This window comes from Larus michahellis, chromosome 1 (assembly GCF_964199755.1).
Source record: "Larus michahellis chromosome 1, bLarMic1.1, whole genome shotgun sequence".
Lineage (NCBI taxonomy): Eukaryota > Metazoa > Chordata > Aves > Charadriiformes > Laridae > Larus > Larus michahellis.
Genome location: NC_133896.1, coordinates 99,621,611 through 99,636,830, shown reverse-complemented (window position 1 = coordinate 99,636,830; position 15,220 = coordinate 99,621,611). Strand labels below are relative to the sequence as shown.

Sequence of the window (15,220 nt, the reverse complement as noted above, 5' to 3'; positions counted from 1 at the left end):
TGTTGTCTGTTTATCAACTCTTTGTATAAACATCATAAATAAGCTTTTTTAAAGGGCAGAAACACTAATGCAAACTTTTTGAGCTAAACAGCTTGTTTTGAATTTTGGACAGATTTTGTGATTTTTTTGCTCTAATGGAAGATTTATAATTAGACTAAACTTGCACGCAAGTAAGCAAGTCATGAGGGTGATTTCACGCAGACTCTCTAGCACACAGAGGTATGCGCACGAACACACACAAAATTGTTGTGGGATCTAGTTCTTTTTTGGTAAATGCATTGCGTCGAAATTTATTTGTTTTAATCTTCCAGGCTTTTATTAATCTCGCTATACTCTCACAGTTTTAGTAACACAGCCAAATAGCAGTTGATAAAAGCATTCATATGATTTTAATGTGCAGTAATGAATTCTTAGAGAGCAAAGTTTCTCAATAATGTAGCATGTTTATTGTGTTCCCTTTCCACTTGGAAATACTTACAGAAATTAGCAATGGATGTCATATGCTATTATTATATTTATTTGAAGGGAATGTAAGGTTGTTCACAGTATTAAGGCTGAAAAAAATTACAGATGCTCCACCACACCAAGGGAATGGATACTCCTAATCATGCCCTATTTCGATGTAGAAATCTGAGGCATTGTGAATATTTTTTTTCCATCACCTGGCTTTTCTAGATTTTTTTTTCATTAATTTACTTTTGTACCGTTAAAACATTTGTCAGTTGTCAAAGAAAAATGGCACAGGAAAGACCATCTCATTTTAAAAAGCTGTGAAGTCATGAAGCAATATTTATGTACTTAATATATTCTTAAATCAGAGAACATTCCTTGGGAATTAATGTAATCTACTGCGCACTGGGCTACAAGATCAGTGATGAGAGAGACATAACTTTCTACATACCATAAATTTTCCATGAACAATTGGATACATGCCTGAGTGAAGTACAAGTGAAAATGCAAAGTCAATCATACAGAGATTGCTTAGCTGATGGGTCTGTGCATGGGTGTGCATGCCCTTACCCTGCGCCAAAATTAGCATAAGCCTTCCTTTTGTGTAACTGATGTGTTTTCTTTATTGGCATTTTTCTTTTTATTTCAATAAAACATTGGATAGAGAATTAAAAAAAAAAAAGGTAGCACATGGACATAGAAAGATGGGTTAGAAGTAAAGATTATCCCTCACTGCTTTCTTTCATGTCCGGAGATAAAGGGCAATGTGGTGAAAATGGAGCAGCTGATGCAATGGATATAGAATTTGGAAATATAGTCAGAGAATGTAAACTCTATATTTTCTGCCGTATCCTGGGTAAGAAGCGAAATAGGTGGGAGAACAGATGACACACTTTGTTAGGAGCAAAAATAACTATTTGTGAGTTATCTTTGTCATACATATAATCATACACATACACTTAATCATACACATAGCTTTTATTTTACATTATATTTGTTTTCCATTTTTCTATGTAATCCATTGATTTGGAACAATTTACTTCATATTTTAGTTTTTTTAAGACTAGTTAACAATGCCTCTGCTTCACAAGGTGTTCATAGCACTGAAAAAAAGAATTTTTGCCAAATTTTAGAATTCAATTCCTACAATCATCAAGTATTTATCTTATTAGTGATTTCTATTTTCACCCTTTTTAATTGAAGACTTACTGGAAGTGCGTTGCTTCTTTCTTCAGACGTTTGCCTGGCTGTGGAAGCTTTCCTGTGATCTCTGCAATATAGAAGAGTGGAACAATATAGAAGATAAAAAGGATGACCTGTGATTTTTCTTAATAGGTTGTTTTGGTTTTTTTTTAATAAGATGCCAGATCATCAGTCTTGAGATCCATCTCATCTAATGGTGCAAGATGAGATACATTTTCCAGCTGGAAAAGCTATATGCAGTTGGAATCAACCCTTACAGGACTCAGCTGGATCCAGCTAGTGTCATAGACATGTGTGAGAATGTTCAGCTTGGAGACCAAGAGCATAAGTGAAATCACTTTATTTTGACTGCTCTGGAAACACTGAGCAATTTTTTAATTTTTTTTTTTCATTTGTGTTGATAACTTTCAAAGGTGAAAGGGAATAACTGGTTAAAAGCTTTGCTGATAGACTTGAAAGCATTGACAAGACCAAATTGCAATTCTCAAAGCAGAACAGCATTTCGTATTTGAGTACTGGTTTTGTTAAATGATGAAGTTTGCTTATTCTTTCTGAGTTTAGCATGTGATATACAGCAACACCTAAGAATTCTTATGTATTCTTCAGATATTTAATTGCTTTATCAGCTGTCTGCCTCTGAAAAGTAGGGAACTTATTCCAAAGTTAAAACACATAATATTGCAAGCACCATTGCCAAGTGCATATCCAAAGCTATTAATCCTTGCACTATATGAAGTCCTGCATGTCTTGGATGTTAGAAGAAGATTTTGAGCAGAGAACTCAAGATACTTTGCGTGATCATATGATGGTTGCAATGTTGGTAGTGAAAAGCCATCGTGACTTCAGAGAACGGTCAATCCCATTCGATTTTCATCTTTTGATGCTTATTATTTTAGAGAGGCCTGTTTCAACTTTACACAGCATAATGGGGGATTTATGAATAGAAATTAAATCCCATTAGACAGTAGTAAGGTGCTAAGTACATTCTTACAAGCTTGCATACATTTAAGAATTGTTAAATGTCTTGTGCTGTCATGGCAATGGTCCCTTCATATGCAATCTCAATGTGATGGGCAGATTGTACTTTTCTATTTCTAGATGTTTTTGCTATAAATAGATTATTAGATTACTTTCTCATTAAATACTTGTTTCTGTTCAAGGATACCTTAGTTTAGATCCCTTTTATTTGATCTTTCAAGAACCTGTGAACTAAACCATAGACTGGACTGTTGTACCACGGTCATGGGTGTGTTTACTTAAGTATTAAATCAGAGGACACAGGAACAGACAAAATAACAAACCATTCAAACTCACTGATGCATTGGGAGTGCAGCAGTGTCTGTGTCACTAATTGCACTGCCATTCTGTAAAGATGATTTAGGAAGGTAGCTTGATGTGTGCCTATTTCTGAATGGGTGTCTCAATCTAGTTTGTCTCCCTTCCATTTGAAAGCAGATAATTATGTACAACTCAACTTTTTTTATTTCCACAACCCAGGTTCTTTCCCAAGTATACACAAATCACAAAATATTCTCCCTCACTGAACTGAGTTTAGGAATTACTGTGGATTTTTCTCAAGAACCAGAAAGACTATCAACGAGTACTTTGGACTTTTAACCACCCACTGCTATTCTTCAAGCCCAGTTTTCCATCTGCCTTGTAAACTACACATCCAGTCTGCATTTTTCCAGTTTTGCTGGAAGGATACCTTTGGAGACTGTTGAAGTAAATGGCATTTACCACTTTTCCCTAGTACGCAAAGCCAGTAATAGCATTACAGAAGGCAGCAGGCTTGGTCAGACACAGTCTGGCCTTGGTAAACTTGTGCTGGCCGTTTCACATAACCATTTTGTTCATCATGTGCATAGGTGTGACCACCTTGGCACCAACCTGGCAACTGAGGTTAGGCCAAACAGCTTGCAGTTTTCTGGATGCTCGTTCTTGCCCTTACTCAAGCAATTGCAGTGAGATATTTTTCTGTTCTCACATGACAAATTAATCTTGCATCTACCTGGCAGTTCTCTTATGCTTATCTATATACTGAAGAGATCATGCTTTACTGTATTTTCAATACCTATATGTCAGAGATAGGAAGTAGGATATTGGAATTCAAAGATAGCATTGGGAAGGGCAGCCCATCTTGAGGCTCTCTGGTGCATACTTAGAGGTGCAGGAGGAACACCTGTAGCCTTCAAATGGGAAAATGTTAATTTCTACAAAGAAACACAACACTGAAACAGTCTTCCTGAAATTATTTTGACTCCCTTGTGCTTATTCCTGAGGCAGTTTGTTCCAGAGCTTCACTGCCTTTATCAGTTTTCCAGTTACCTTCCTTGCTACAGTTTATGTCACTTAGTTCTGCTTTTCACAGATAGGGAGCAGAATTGCTCTTCCTCAGGGTTTTGTTTGTTTGTTTGTTTTATATATTTGGATACTGTCTTCATATCTATCTATGTACTTTTGCTCTAAGCTGGATGTCTCCTATGTATTCAGGCTTTTTTCCTGTGTAACATACTCTACCTCTAGTCATTGACTTTTCTTTTTTTCCCTCGATTTCATCAAGTTGGTCTACTTCATAGTGCTCTGTACAAAAGCAAAGGTTCATGTGCACTGGCTTATTAGTGCTAAGAGATATTTTTAGAAGTGAGGACTACTGCATAAAAGGACTGGATGCCAACTCTTCAGATTTACAATAGAGAAGGCAACAATCTCGAAATATACCTAGATATGTTGGTGATTCTGAGACTCATAGATTAGTTTACAGCTTAAGAGTTAGAAATACATGCTGGTGTCAAATTTACTCTGTTAGCATAGCTTGAAAACCCTGCTAGCTGTCTAAATGCTACTATCTTTAAGCGTTTTTGTCCTTGAAAAATAACCATGTGCTGAATCAGAGAAGGAGGTAAAACAAAATCAGCTATGAAAACATTTAAGCCAACGCTACAGAATATTGAGTTGAAGGCTTGCTCTTTCAACTGCTTAGAGTATGGCAAGTAAGATAATCTGTATCACAGAAGGAAGATTTTAGTATATGGCTACCTATTTTTTTCTATGGATACAGAAAAACATGCTGTCCTGGTTCCGGTGGGGATAGGGTTAACTTTTCCTGGTATTCCATGCCATGTGAGCCACGCCCACCCTGAGCTGCCGGGGGAGGGGGCAGGCAGTTGCTGCTTAAAAGCGGGCTGGGGCGTCCCGGGTCTGGTCCGGCCGGGGAGCGGCGGGGAGCGGCGGTTCCGTAATCTCGTTTGTATATTCCCCTGTCCGTGTTGTTGTTGTTTGCCTGTTCCCTTTGCTGTCCTGTTAAACTGCCTTTGTCTCAATCCAAGAGTCTTGCCTTTTCTTACGATTCTTCCTGTATTAGGAAGGCGCGAGCGAGCGGCACGTGGTTCTTTGTTGCCGTCTGAGGCTAAACCACGACACATGCAAATATCAATTTAAGATTGCTTGGGGGTTTTTTTTAACATTAATTCAAAACTGCCTTATTCTAACACAGTAGAAATCATACTTTCTTACCATCATTTATTTCATATTCTTCTTTTAAATCTGACTTCTATTGTCACAAAATATTTCAAAAGTTCCGCAGATGAATAGTCACACAGCAAATCAATCCAAAAGGTATGCACTGAAAAAAACAAAATTATGTATTCTGAAGTAATACATAGTGATCACACGTAAGCAACAGACTTCAAAATGACTGCTACAATGTGAGACGCTCACTGCAATTGAATCCCTGTCGCAGATTAGCTGTGCATTCAGTAATGAATGATAACATTATGGATTGTAAAGTATAGTATCTTCATTCAACAGTTCCAGATACTGTTTTTCATTATGCCTTTGATTTTTGATTCTTGAAAAATGCACTGATATTTGTAGATGAGAAGTGTATTATGGGAGTGGGGATGCTAAACACTGCCTGCTGTTGAATAGGTAATGGCAGTGGTAATGCTGAGCACTGCCTGCCAATGAACATGTTTTTAAGAAACTTGTTGCATCAAGGCCCACAGTCGTTAATACTGATCACTTCAATCTATTTATAATTTATGGGTAGAGACAGACCAACAGCATTTGAATTCCTTACCTGCTTAAGTCATAGTATCTTGTTGAACTTTCCCTATGGAAGTGCTGTTATTAAATAAAGTCCATATTTTTATTCAGCTGATCAGCTGTAAAATATAACTACCTTATACGCGTCCATGTCCAAAGACCACATTTCTCTCTTGGTCTTTGCATTAGCTGATGCATGAAAGCTTAAAAGGGAGTTAGACCTAGGAAACCTGGGGGGCTTTTCTTGCTCCCCATGGTCTTCTACATGTCTTTATTGAATATCTTCATGCAGAATCTGTCAGGTTCTTTGGCCAAGGTACAGTTTTCTTCATAGCCCAGCCTGGGTGGAGTTGCCTTGGACCTATTTCCTTGGACAGGAGAAGGAGCCAGGACTGGAAAGACCAGCTCTTCTGGGCAAGATGCAGTCACTGTCTCATCAGCTCTGTCCAGGTGGAGTTGCATCAGCCCAGAAAAAGACATTCCAGGCCAGTCTGGAAAAAAAAAACAACAAAAAATGCTCTGAGACTAAAGGCAGGGGAGCAATGCCCTGGAGATCATAATTACATCAGATCCAAATCAAGTTTTATCCTAGTGTAACTAATTGATTCATAATCTAAATCAAAATAAGGGTTTGAGGTTGATTTATTAGCAAGGAGTTTTTTGTGGACAAATAAATCTTTTTAAGTTTTGTAGTTTGTGTGTTGGTGATTTGAAAAGTGATATCTATCAAAAATGGCTCAACTTGAAGGAGTTTGAGGGAGTATTACGCATTGAAAATAATGGATAGGCTTTGTTCTGTCCCTACCTTCAAAAATGTTGAATTGTTTGATGTTGAATTTTATTTAAATTAAATTTTTCGCACCTGTCTTTGACCTTTAAACACAAATAAGCTTACTGTCTGGGCAAAGAGAGGAGTGGAATTTCCTAAGATTTAAAAGAAAAATTAGACAATATCTTATGACATGAGCCAGAGATAGTTGTTTGAATTCTGTCCAAAGAAGTTTTCAGAAGTTTAAGTATTGTTCCTTTTTCCATCAGAGCTACAGACTTGATTATTCTCAAACAACAGTTTTCTTGCTTTTTTCAATTTTATTTGCCATTTTAACAAATAATGGGAAATGAGCTGCAGAATGAAAGCTGGAAATCGGGGTTGGACCATTGAAGTGGGACCCTGAGTTTAAATCCATGCTCTTTTCAGCTTTGCACCCTAAAAATAAGGATAATTACTGTACTTAGTCCAATAAAGAATAATTTTAAACCAACATGTGTAAGGAGCCTTGTGAGGGAGATAGCGAAAAGGATGGAAATGGATCTTCAAAGAAGTACTTGAAAACGGGTGAGAGAGATGACAGCATACGAGTAGTAAATTCTTTTTTGTACATTGCTTTATGTAGATACATAAAAGCTGGAATTGCTGAGAACTACATCTTTACCTCTGCGTTGTACTTACTGGACCTAAAGTAATAGTGAGCTACAGCTTATTAAATCATTTCTGAACTATATTGATCACTAGAGAGTAATTGGCAAAGGAAGTTTTTAAAACTTCATAGTTTTGTACTATAAATGCTTTAAAAAGTTTCTCTGAGAAATATGTATTTAATCTATAGTCGTTAAAAACAGAGATCATATTTCAGATTAGCATTAGTAAAATTAAATATGCATTGCAGCTGAAGGAAGAAGTCTCAGTAATCCTGAAAGACTGCTGTGAGAAAGGGTGCTGGAAGGGATGGAGCTGACCCTGGGCCCTCACAGCACATCTCTTCCTATGGAGGTCTTAGTTGAGTTACTGCCTTCAGCTGAACACCAGTATTGAGGGGTTTTCCTGCTGGATATTTCAGATATTTGTAGTCCTTTTTTGGTGAATTTCTGTTATAAGTGAAATTTCCAAAATCGCCCCATGATACGAAAGAAGTATGGAGGGGAATTGTAACTTATGCTATCTTGTTTGCTGTGCGCAATCTGTTAAGAATGTTGATATGCCTAAAAAAAGTTGTCATGTTTCAAATAAAAATATTTTAAACGCATAGACAAGCAAGAATTTATTCAAAAATCTCTTGAAAGCATCTTTATTCTGAGTTGGGCAAGTAGTGAAGTTGGAATTCCAACAGATTAGTCTTGTAGCACAAGACAACTGATGACAGAATGTCCACCTGACAACTGAAGTCGTTAAATGCAATTTCTGAAACACAGTAAATGGACTAAGTGTTTGTATTGTGGTTGTACTGTCTGAAAAGATTTCTTTCGGCATCAAGAGAAGATAGAAAATACAGCATGGAGGGTTATATGAAAGTAAGATTTTTTTAATTATTTTTTTCCCCTTGAAGTTAGCTTGCTACAGATTGTTCTAGTTTATTTCCATGAGAGACTTAATCGAAAAATCTGTATTTTCTGTTGGTTGACATAAGGTGGCTTCCTCTTTAACATGTAGATCCTTCTCAGAGGCATCCAACTCTCTTACTAAACATCAGAAGTTAGATGGAATTTAATTTGTCTGTATCTTTCTTTGGTGATGTCTTTTCTTCTCTCTTAAATTACTGCAAGTCATAGGATAGGTTGTGCTTACCATGTTACCACACCGGCCCTCTTAGTTACAGTGAGAGAAAAGAGGTGCTAATGTCAAAACTTCATAAGGTGGAGTCAATTACTGATTTCTGATTATCAATAAAGTAATAAGCCTTGTTAATAAAGCTTCAAATAACAAGCTTTATTCATCTTATCTATGAGGTGTCATAGTCAAAATAAGAAAAACCTACCATTTCTGTATTAAATAGTGTCATTGTAAGTGAAAAAAGCAGCATTTCAAAATGAAATGATTGCTTCTGCTCCTCAGTTGCTTCCTTGAACCAACAGACTGGTTTTGAAATGAACAGAAACAACAACCTGGGGCAGAGAAACTCAGGTTAAGGAGAGTGTTAGGACTGGAAAAGGAATTGTACTGCTGAAACTTTTCTGATTGCTCATCCCTAAAAATGTGCCAGTGGATCTCACTGTAATAAATGTTGGTCCATAGGTAAGAATAACATTGCTTTTGTTCATCTTTTTTGGAAGCTGCCTGAGCAGAGAGATACTGTGAGCGTAAGTTGGAAGTTTACTTTTGTAGATCTTTTGTGTATCTGTGTGTTTTGCAAAGTTAACTGCTCCATGTTGACAGCCTATTTTTCTGAAGTAGTGTTAGAATTATATACAGACTGTAGGCATACTAATATTTTGAAAAAATGTTTAATTGGAGAACTTCAGTTGCAAATGACAAAACTATGTGCAATGCTTTTAGCTTACCCTCTTTTATTAAGGTATTCTTTGTTGCCCTTTTTAAGGGTATAGTCTATATGGCACATATTTTCATCATTCAGAGTATTTATTAATGTGGATTTTGTATCTAGGAGTGTTCACGTTTCATGTAGTCTGTGATAAGAAAGATGATCTAACATTGTCCACAGCTACCTGACTGGAGGACACAAAGACCGACAGATTTCCTGCAGAAGTGCACAGCAATATGACAAGAGGCACTGGGTACAAGTTGGAACACTTGGGAAATTTCAGTTAGATATTAGGACTTTTTTTTTTTTAAACCACAGGGATGATAAATACTGGAACAAGTTACCCAGGTCTGTTATGGAATCAATGTCCTTAGTGGTGTTGAAGACTCAGTGGTGTTGAAGACGTGGCCCTGAGCAACCTCATCTGATTAGGTCTGCTTCAAGCTGGGGATTGGACTAGATGACCTACAGAAGTCCTTTCCACCCTAAATTATTCCGTGATTCTATGGCTGTGGCTGTCTTAGAAGTGTGTCGTGTTTATTCTACTGCATAGAAACAGAACTATTTTTAAATGTTTCCCATTTCAAGCTATATTTGGTTTTGAGCCAAACAACTAATATTTCTCCACATATGGGAGCCAAAGTAAATACAAAAATATAAAATAGCAAAAATAAAAGATGCACAGTGTTAGATTATCATTGAAATCTTGGCTGGTGGCACTATGGCACCAGATTTGGAAAATGAACACACTGCTGTGAACGATTTGAATGTTATCAAGTGAGGTGGTGCTCACAAATAGATGGTGCTAATATATTTTCTTGAGGCACGCTTCATTTGTCTAGTGCTCTGGGAGGCAGTGCTAGGTCTTGCCTTCATGCCCTCTAAAACCTTTGAAATAGTGAAAAACAAACAGTTTCAATGTAAGGCAAAAGGAATTCTGATGACAAAGCCAAATTTGTTGTAATACAGTACAGCTGTATTCACCCTCTAGTTTTGTAGGGCAGAGTTCAAGTTTTTTCACTCTATGGATAAAACCAAAGAATTTGTATTTGATCACAAGACACCCTACACACTTAAAGTGCACCGGTAAAATCATGGAATAAATGAAAGTAACATCTTGTCCCAGTGTTGCTTTTGCTCAGCCTTCAGTGAAGCAAGCAAACAGCTCAAAAAATGTAAGTTGCCAAGATGAATTTATTTCAAAAGAAAAAATGGTTACTTTATTTCATTTGTGCTTCATTCTTGAAGGTTGTTGCTATATCAGCACTTCAGGGTTACTTCTGAATGTGTTAATTATTAGTTAATAGATCATCAGCCAGCTGTTGACATATCTTAAGTTGAAGAGAGAAATAGAGTGCTCTTCAGCTGAAGATACATTATTTGACAGGGCCAAGATATATTTTGGGGTTTGGGTAGAAACAGAAAAGCGCCAGTTAATACAAATTCCAGTCACCTCATCACCCAAGTTCTCTCACATTCCTTGAAACAAGGGAAAATCAAACCAGCTGGTAATTTTAACTAACTCCATATCTATTGTTACCAACGATATTGTAATGATATAGTAGGGCATGGGACACAGAATTTCGAAGGCTTTAATTCTCTGTTACTGAAACAAAATTCTTTTGTTTGTTCTTTTGGGAAGCAAACTCTCAGGTGGTCTTATTTGCTCTTACAGGTTGGAAGTATTGCCGTCCCCAACACTAAATTGCTTAACAAATATTGCTTTAATGCAACTAGCCCAGTGAACCATTTCTGTTATCTTCTTACTTCTCTTCAGTTATTAAATAGCAAAGGAATTATGTAAGTCTATTCTCAGTAGTTACTGTTTTGCCTTTTCAGACTGCTTTGCAATAGTGATTTTTTAGGGGGATGTTAGACATAAACCAAAGGGCTTTGACTAAACTTTTGCTGTGAAAGTAGAAGTTGAAAATCGGACTTCTTTGTTTGTCTTGTAGCCAAACATGAACCGTGAGTTAGAACTAGCTGGTATGAATAAGCGATGATAGCAGTGCTTATGAATTCTCTCCTCTCTTCCTCTGTTACTCCGTGATTAATTAAAGTGATAAGAAAAAGAAGATACTTCACATAATCCCTGGTGGATCCAAAGCTTGAACAACCAAGTGTCCAGCTAAATATTTTGTATATTAGTTTCCATAACTGCTTTCACATTTTAAAGATGTGAATTTCAGTTAGGTAATTTAGAGTTAAATATTTCTAAAATGTCAATGTTTATTTGCTCTTGGCTCCTGTTACCTATACGTGACCACTTATTTTTTCCAACTAGTCAAACTATGGTGCTCGCAGCTGAATTCTTCAGACCATTTGTATCTATTTTCTTCTTTCTGAAGACTTATCGATGGCTGGTTCCCTTATGATGCAGCTGATTCGTTAAGCTGTCTTTAAAAGTCTTTCCATTATAGGCGAGGAGTCCTTTCCCTAGAGTGATTCTACCACTGCAAGTGGACTGATGCACTTAACATAGTGCTTTTAGTTCAGATATGCTGTGCACAGTTTGTCCTGATGGGTTTGGCCATCAATTGACGTTTGTTGAAGAGAATACTTGCAGATCAGTGTGGAATTTCTGTTTGCAAGCCAGGAGGGAAAGACTGTTTTTCAGCCGTAGCTATGAGTCCAGAATCTTTCATTTGGAAATGGCCTCAATGTAAAAGAATTACTCTACAAATGCAAATACTTAAGACCAGAGTTTCAATAACATATGGCAAAAGCTGATACAAGTGAATATGAGTATGGAAAATTCAACCTTGCCTTGCTCTGTGCCTGCAATTCTCTGTTTGTAAGGTGCTTTCAGAATCTTTTTGCATTGGAATTGGCGGGTGTCTAGTTTATCATGCAACTCTGGTCGGGGTGGGGGAGGGGTTGTGAAATAGAGGGAAAGGACCTGCTCTGTCAGGACAGTGTGGGGCGGACAGGGATTTATTGTTTTAAATTTTAAGTTAATCTCCTTTTCTTTTCTTCTGTTCTGCTTTATTCTCTGATTTAAAAAAATATGTTATTCCTGTTTGTGTTCTGCTAGAACTGGCTTTAATTTTAAAAACTTTCTCAGTGGTTTTGATGTGCTAGCTATAAAGTAAAGGTCTAAAGGATCCTCCCTCAAAGCCGTTGCTGTCTGGGGATAACATTTAGACTTCCTGTTTTTAGAAACTTCACTGACAGTTTTTAGGCTTAAATAAAATTGAGACCCCTTGTCAGTATAATTGACTACTTATGAATAAAATACAGTATAAACTTTATGGGCATGGAACGCTTTTTACTAAGCATCTTTATGAAGCATATTGGAGGGGTTTGAAGTCTGTTGAGTTTTCTTCCTGGTTTCTGCTATTTGGAGCCTTGTCGATATTCAAAATTGTACACCTGCAGCAGTTTTCATATACTGAAAATAAAAGAAGTTAGGTTGTCTCTCAGATAAGGAAGCAACTGCCACCCCTTCCCCTGTGATGGTATTGTATTGCTGAAAATGTCAGAGAGTTGAGTTTTCTAGAAGCCTTGCAGTCTTCTGCATCCTGGCAGAGTTGCCTTTGGAAAATTGTGATGGTTTCCTGGCTGAGTGCTTTTACTTGATCAGTCTTTAGATAAAGGAAGAATCTCATTGGAGGCACATGTTTTCCATCAGTCTTACTTACATGCTTCTTACTATAAAGGGAAGAAGCATAAAGTGTTTGGCTCAGGTCTTTACATTCACTGTGCAGACCATTGCAGGTGCTCAACAGTACTATTAAATCATCTTCACAGATTGGGTATTGTGGCCTCTCAGCAACTCTGGTCATTAGAATTTCTCAAAAAAAAAAACAAAAAAACAAAAAAAAAGGAGGGTAGGCTGGGGTGAGATTCAATATGTATTTGTCTAAAGAAACTTTGAATATCAGTTTGCAATTATTGATAGAGAGAAAGGAAGAAAGGAAGGGAGTTAGAGGGAGGGAAAGGAAGGAAGGAAGGGAAGTTCAGTATTGCTCTACCCTGTTACTTAGTGACAGGTCATAAATCTGTCATTGTTTTTCTTCAGGATTTAGCTCCTGAAGTAAAATGATTTTGTGCAAATTTCTGTTTTTTTCCTGAGAAGTTAATTTCAATACTCATGATTGGAGAGATGCCTGAAAATCTGATGGGAATAAAAATTTCTATTTCAAGAATGGGAAGAGAAAAAATAATAACCCAGCATGTACTATTCTAGTGCCAGTGTTGTAAGTTTGGGGAAAAGTCATTACTTTTTTTTAAGCATTGGCATTCAACAATTCTGGAAATATGATAAGGCTAACAGTGTCAAGGGAATATTAAAATTGTAAGTACCAAGGAAGGAAAAGCCAATCTCCCCTCACCCCACCAAGAGAAGATGAAATACCTTTTTGTAGCCTAAAAACCTGATTATTCTGTTATGAAGTCATTCTGTGTTGTTATAAGTTAAATTTTTGTAGATGGATATACAAGATGTTTCTTTCTTTATGTGCTGCTCCCCTGGAAAGCATAAAAATGAATGTTTAAAAAATTTTCTTAGTAATTTTGAGTAAAGCATATATGTTGGTTAGGTGTCCTGGTGTAATTCCAACTAGAAAATTACATTTCCAGCCCAACATAGTGAAAAAAAAAAAAAGTTGTAGCATTTTTATTTGGATCTATTTATTCTCTACCCTAATTTTGCAGTGGGATTACCTTAATGTTAAAACTTCATATTTTTTACTAACCAAAAAAAAAAATCAAACTTGCAAGTTTTTAACCTATCTGTCCTATAGGTGGTTAATACCAGTATAACTCATGAATTTAAAGGAAAAAAGACTTGCATTTTTTTCCAGTTACTTAGTGCACTTTTCTACTACTGCAATTGTAGAAGATGTTGCAGCTAATGATAGTACTAAACTAATAATGGAAAAACAGGCATGTTGGAAACCACAATTTTACATGACTGTTAGTTTACTTTTTAAAATACACTTAGTTTCCAGAAGACTCCACCTTTAAATTATTGTTCAGTTTCTTGTGACTAGCAAATTAAACAGCCCTATATCGTTTTATTTTCATATTCCATTACTGAATATATGATTAAAAGACAATAAATTCTTGTCTTCTCTCTTTTTACTCTTTTCCCAGTGAAAAGGCAGAGTCTGAAAGTTCAGATCAATGCAACAGATGACACCGTTTGTATGAGGTATCTTCGACCAAGTCAAAACACCAAACTAGAAGGTTTTGTCCTGGGTTATGGAAGCAACTTCTTCTCTAATCAGTACATTCCTTTACCTTCAGAAGGAAAAAGCTCCATAACAGAACTCGGTAAGGCATATTTGCTTTGCGTGCTGCTGTTGTCATGAATTGTGGGAAGAGAGTGAGGATAATATGAACCTTTGGGTTTCTTAGTTTTGGTTTTTATTGTGTTTTTGCTCAGGGTTTCTTTGTGTTTGTTTAAGGTTGCCTTGAAGAATTTCAGATGAAAGTGAAATTAGGTGATCCTTCAAGGAGAACAAATAGTTCTTGTTGTTTGGAAAAGTTTGCTACTGGTATTTGTTTTGAGGATTTTCAGTGCACTAAGAGATTGTACCGTATTGACCACATCACAACACCCCTGCAGTTTCAGACCAGCTTCTGTCACAAACTGGAGGAATTGCAGGATGGTTCTTAGTTTTAGGAACAGTGGTTACTTTTTATTCTAGCAGACAGAGAACTCAGCTCAGCACACACTTTATTGGATGTTAGAAAAAATAAGGTATTGTAGATGGACAATAGAAACACTTTCAAGGTACTTTCCAAAAGTATGAAACGCCTAGACCCTATTGCTGAAAAAGCAAGTGTTATCTTTGTACTCCTAGTACATCTCATATGTGATGAAGTTGGCCTAGTATGCTGTCTTCATATCAAAACAATGTCTTTAAAATTTTACACTAAAAGTTGTCTAGTCCATGTTCTAGATATTCTAGTGACTGAAATGCCACTGTACGCTTTGCTAAAGTTCTTCAGTGGGTTCCACACATTTTTCCACAATCAGAAAAACTAGGTTTATACAAAAATATTCACATTCACTCTGAGAACTCCTTCTTGGTCCTCTCATGCTTTGGTTCATCCTGCTTTTACAGATAGCAGATGAACTTTTACAGGCTGCCCTGAACCGTGGTTGGTTGGGACTTTTACTGAACAGGATGTGGAGGGAGTGATTCCCAAATGTGAAAAGACGCCGTGGCCTATTCAGACTAAGATTAATACAATTTAATACTTCATCCTCTCCTGTCAGTTTTAGTGGTTCATGGATAGAGAACACCTTTCCC

General features: G+C 36.7%; 1 protein-coding gene across 23 annotated transcripts in view; it reads left to right on the top strand.

Annotated features, from left to right (window-relative positions):
- The window catches only part of ABI3BP (ABI family member 3 binding protein), a 162,622-nt gene that overhangs the window by 8,512 nt on the left and 138,890 nt on the right, over positions 1-15,220 (top strand). For all 23 annotated transcript variants that reach the window (XM_074595808.1, XM_074595835.1, XM_074595925.1 and 20 more), the window contains exon 2: positions 14,055-14,234. In XM_074595808.1, coding sequence (XP_074451909.1) covers positions 14,055-14,234 — 180 coding nt within the window. The remainder of the gene's footprint in view (positions 1-14,054; positions 14,235-15,220) is intronic.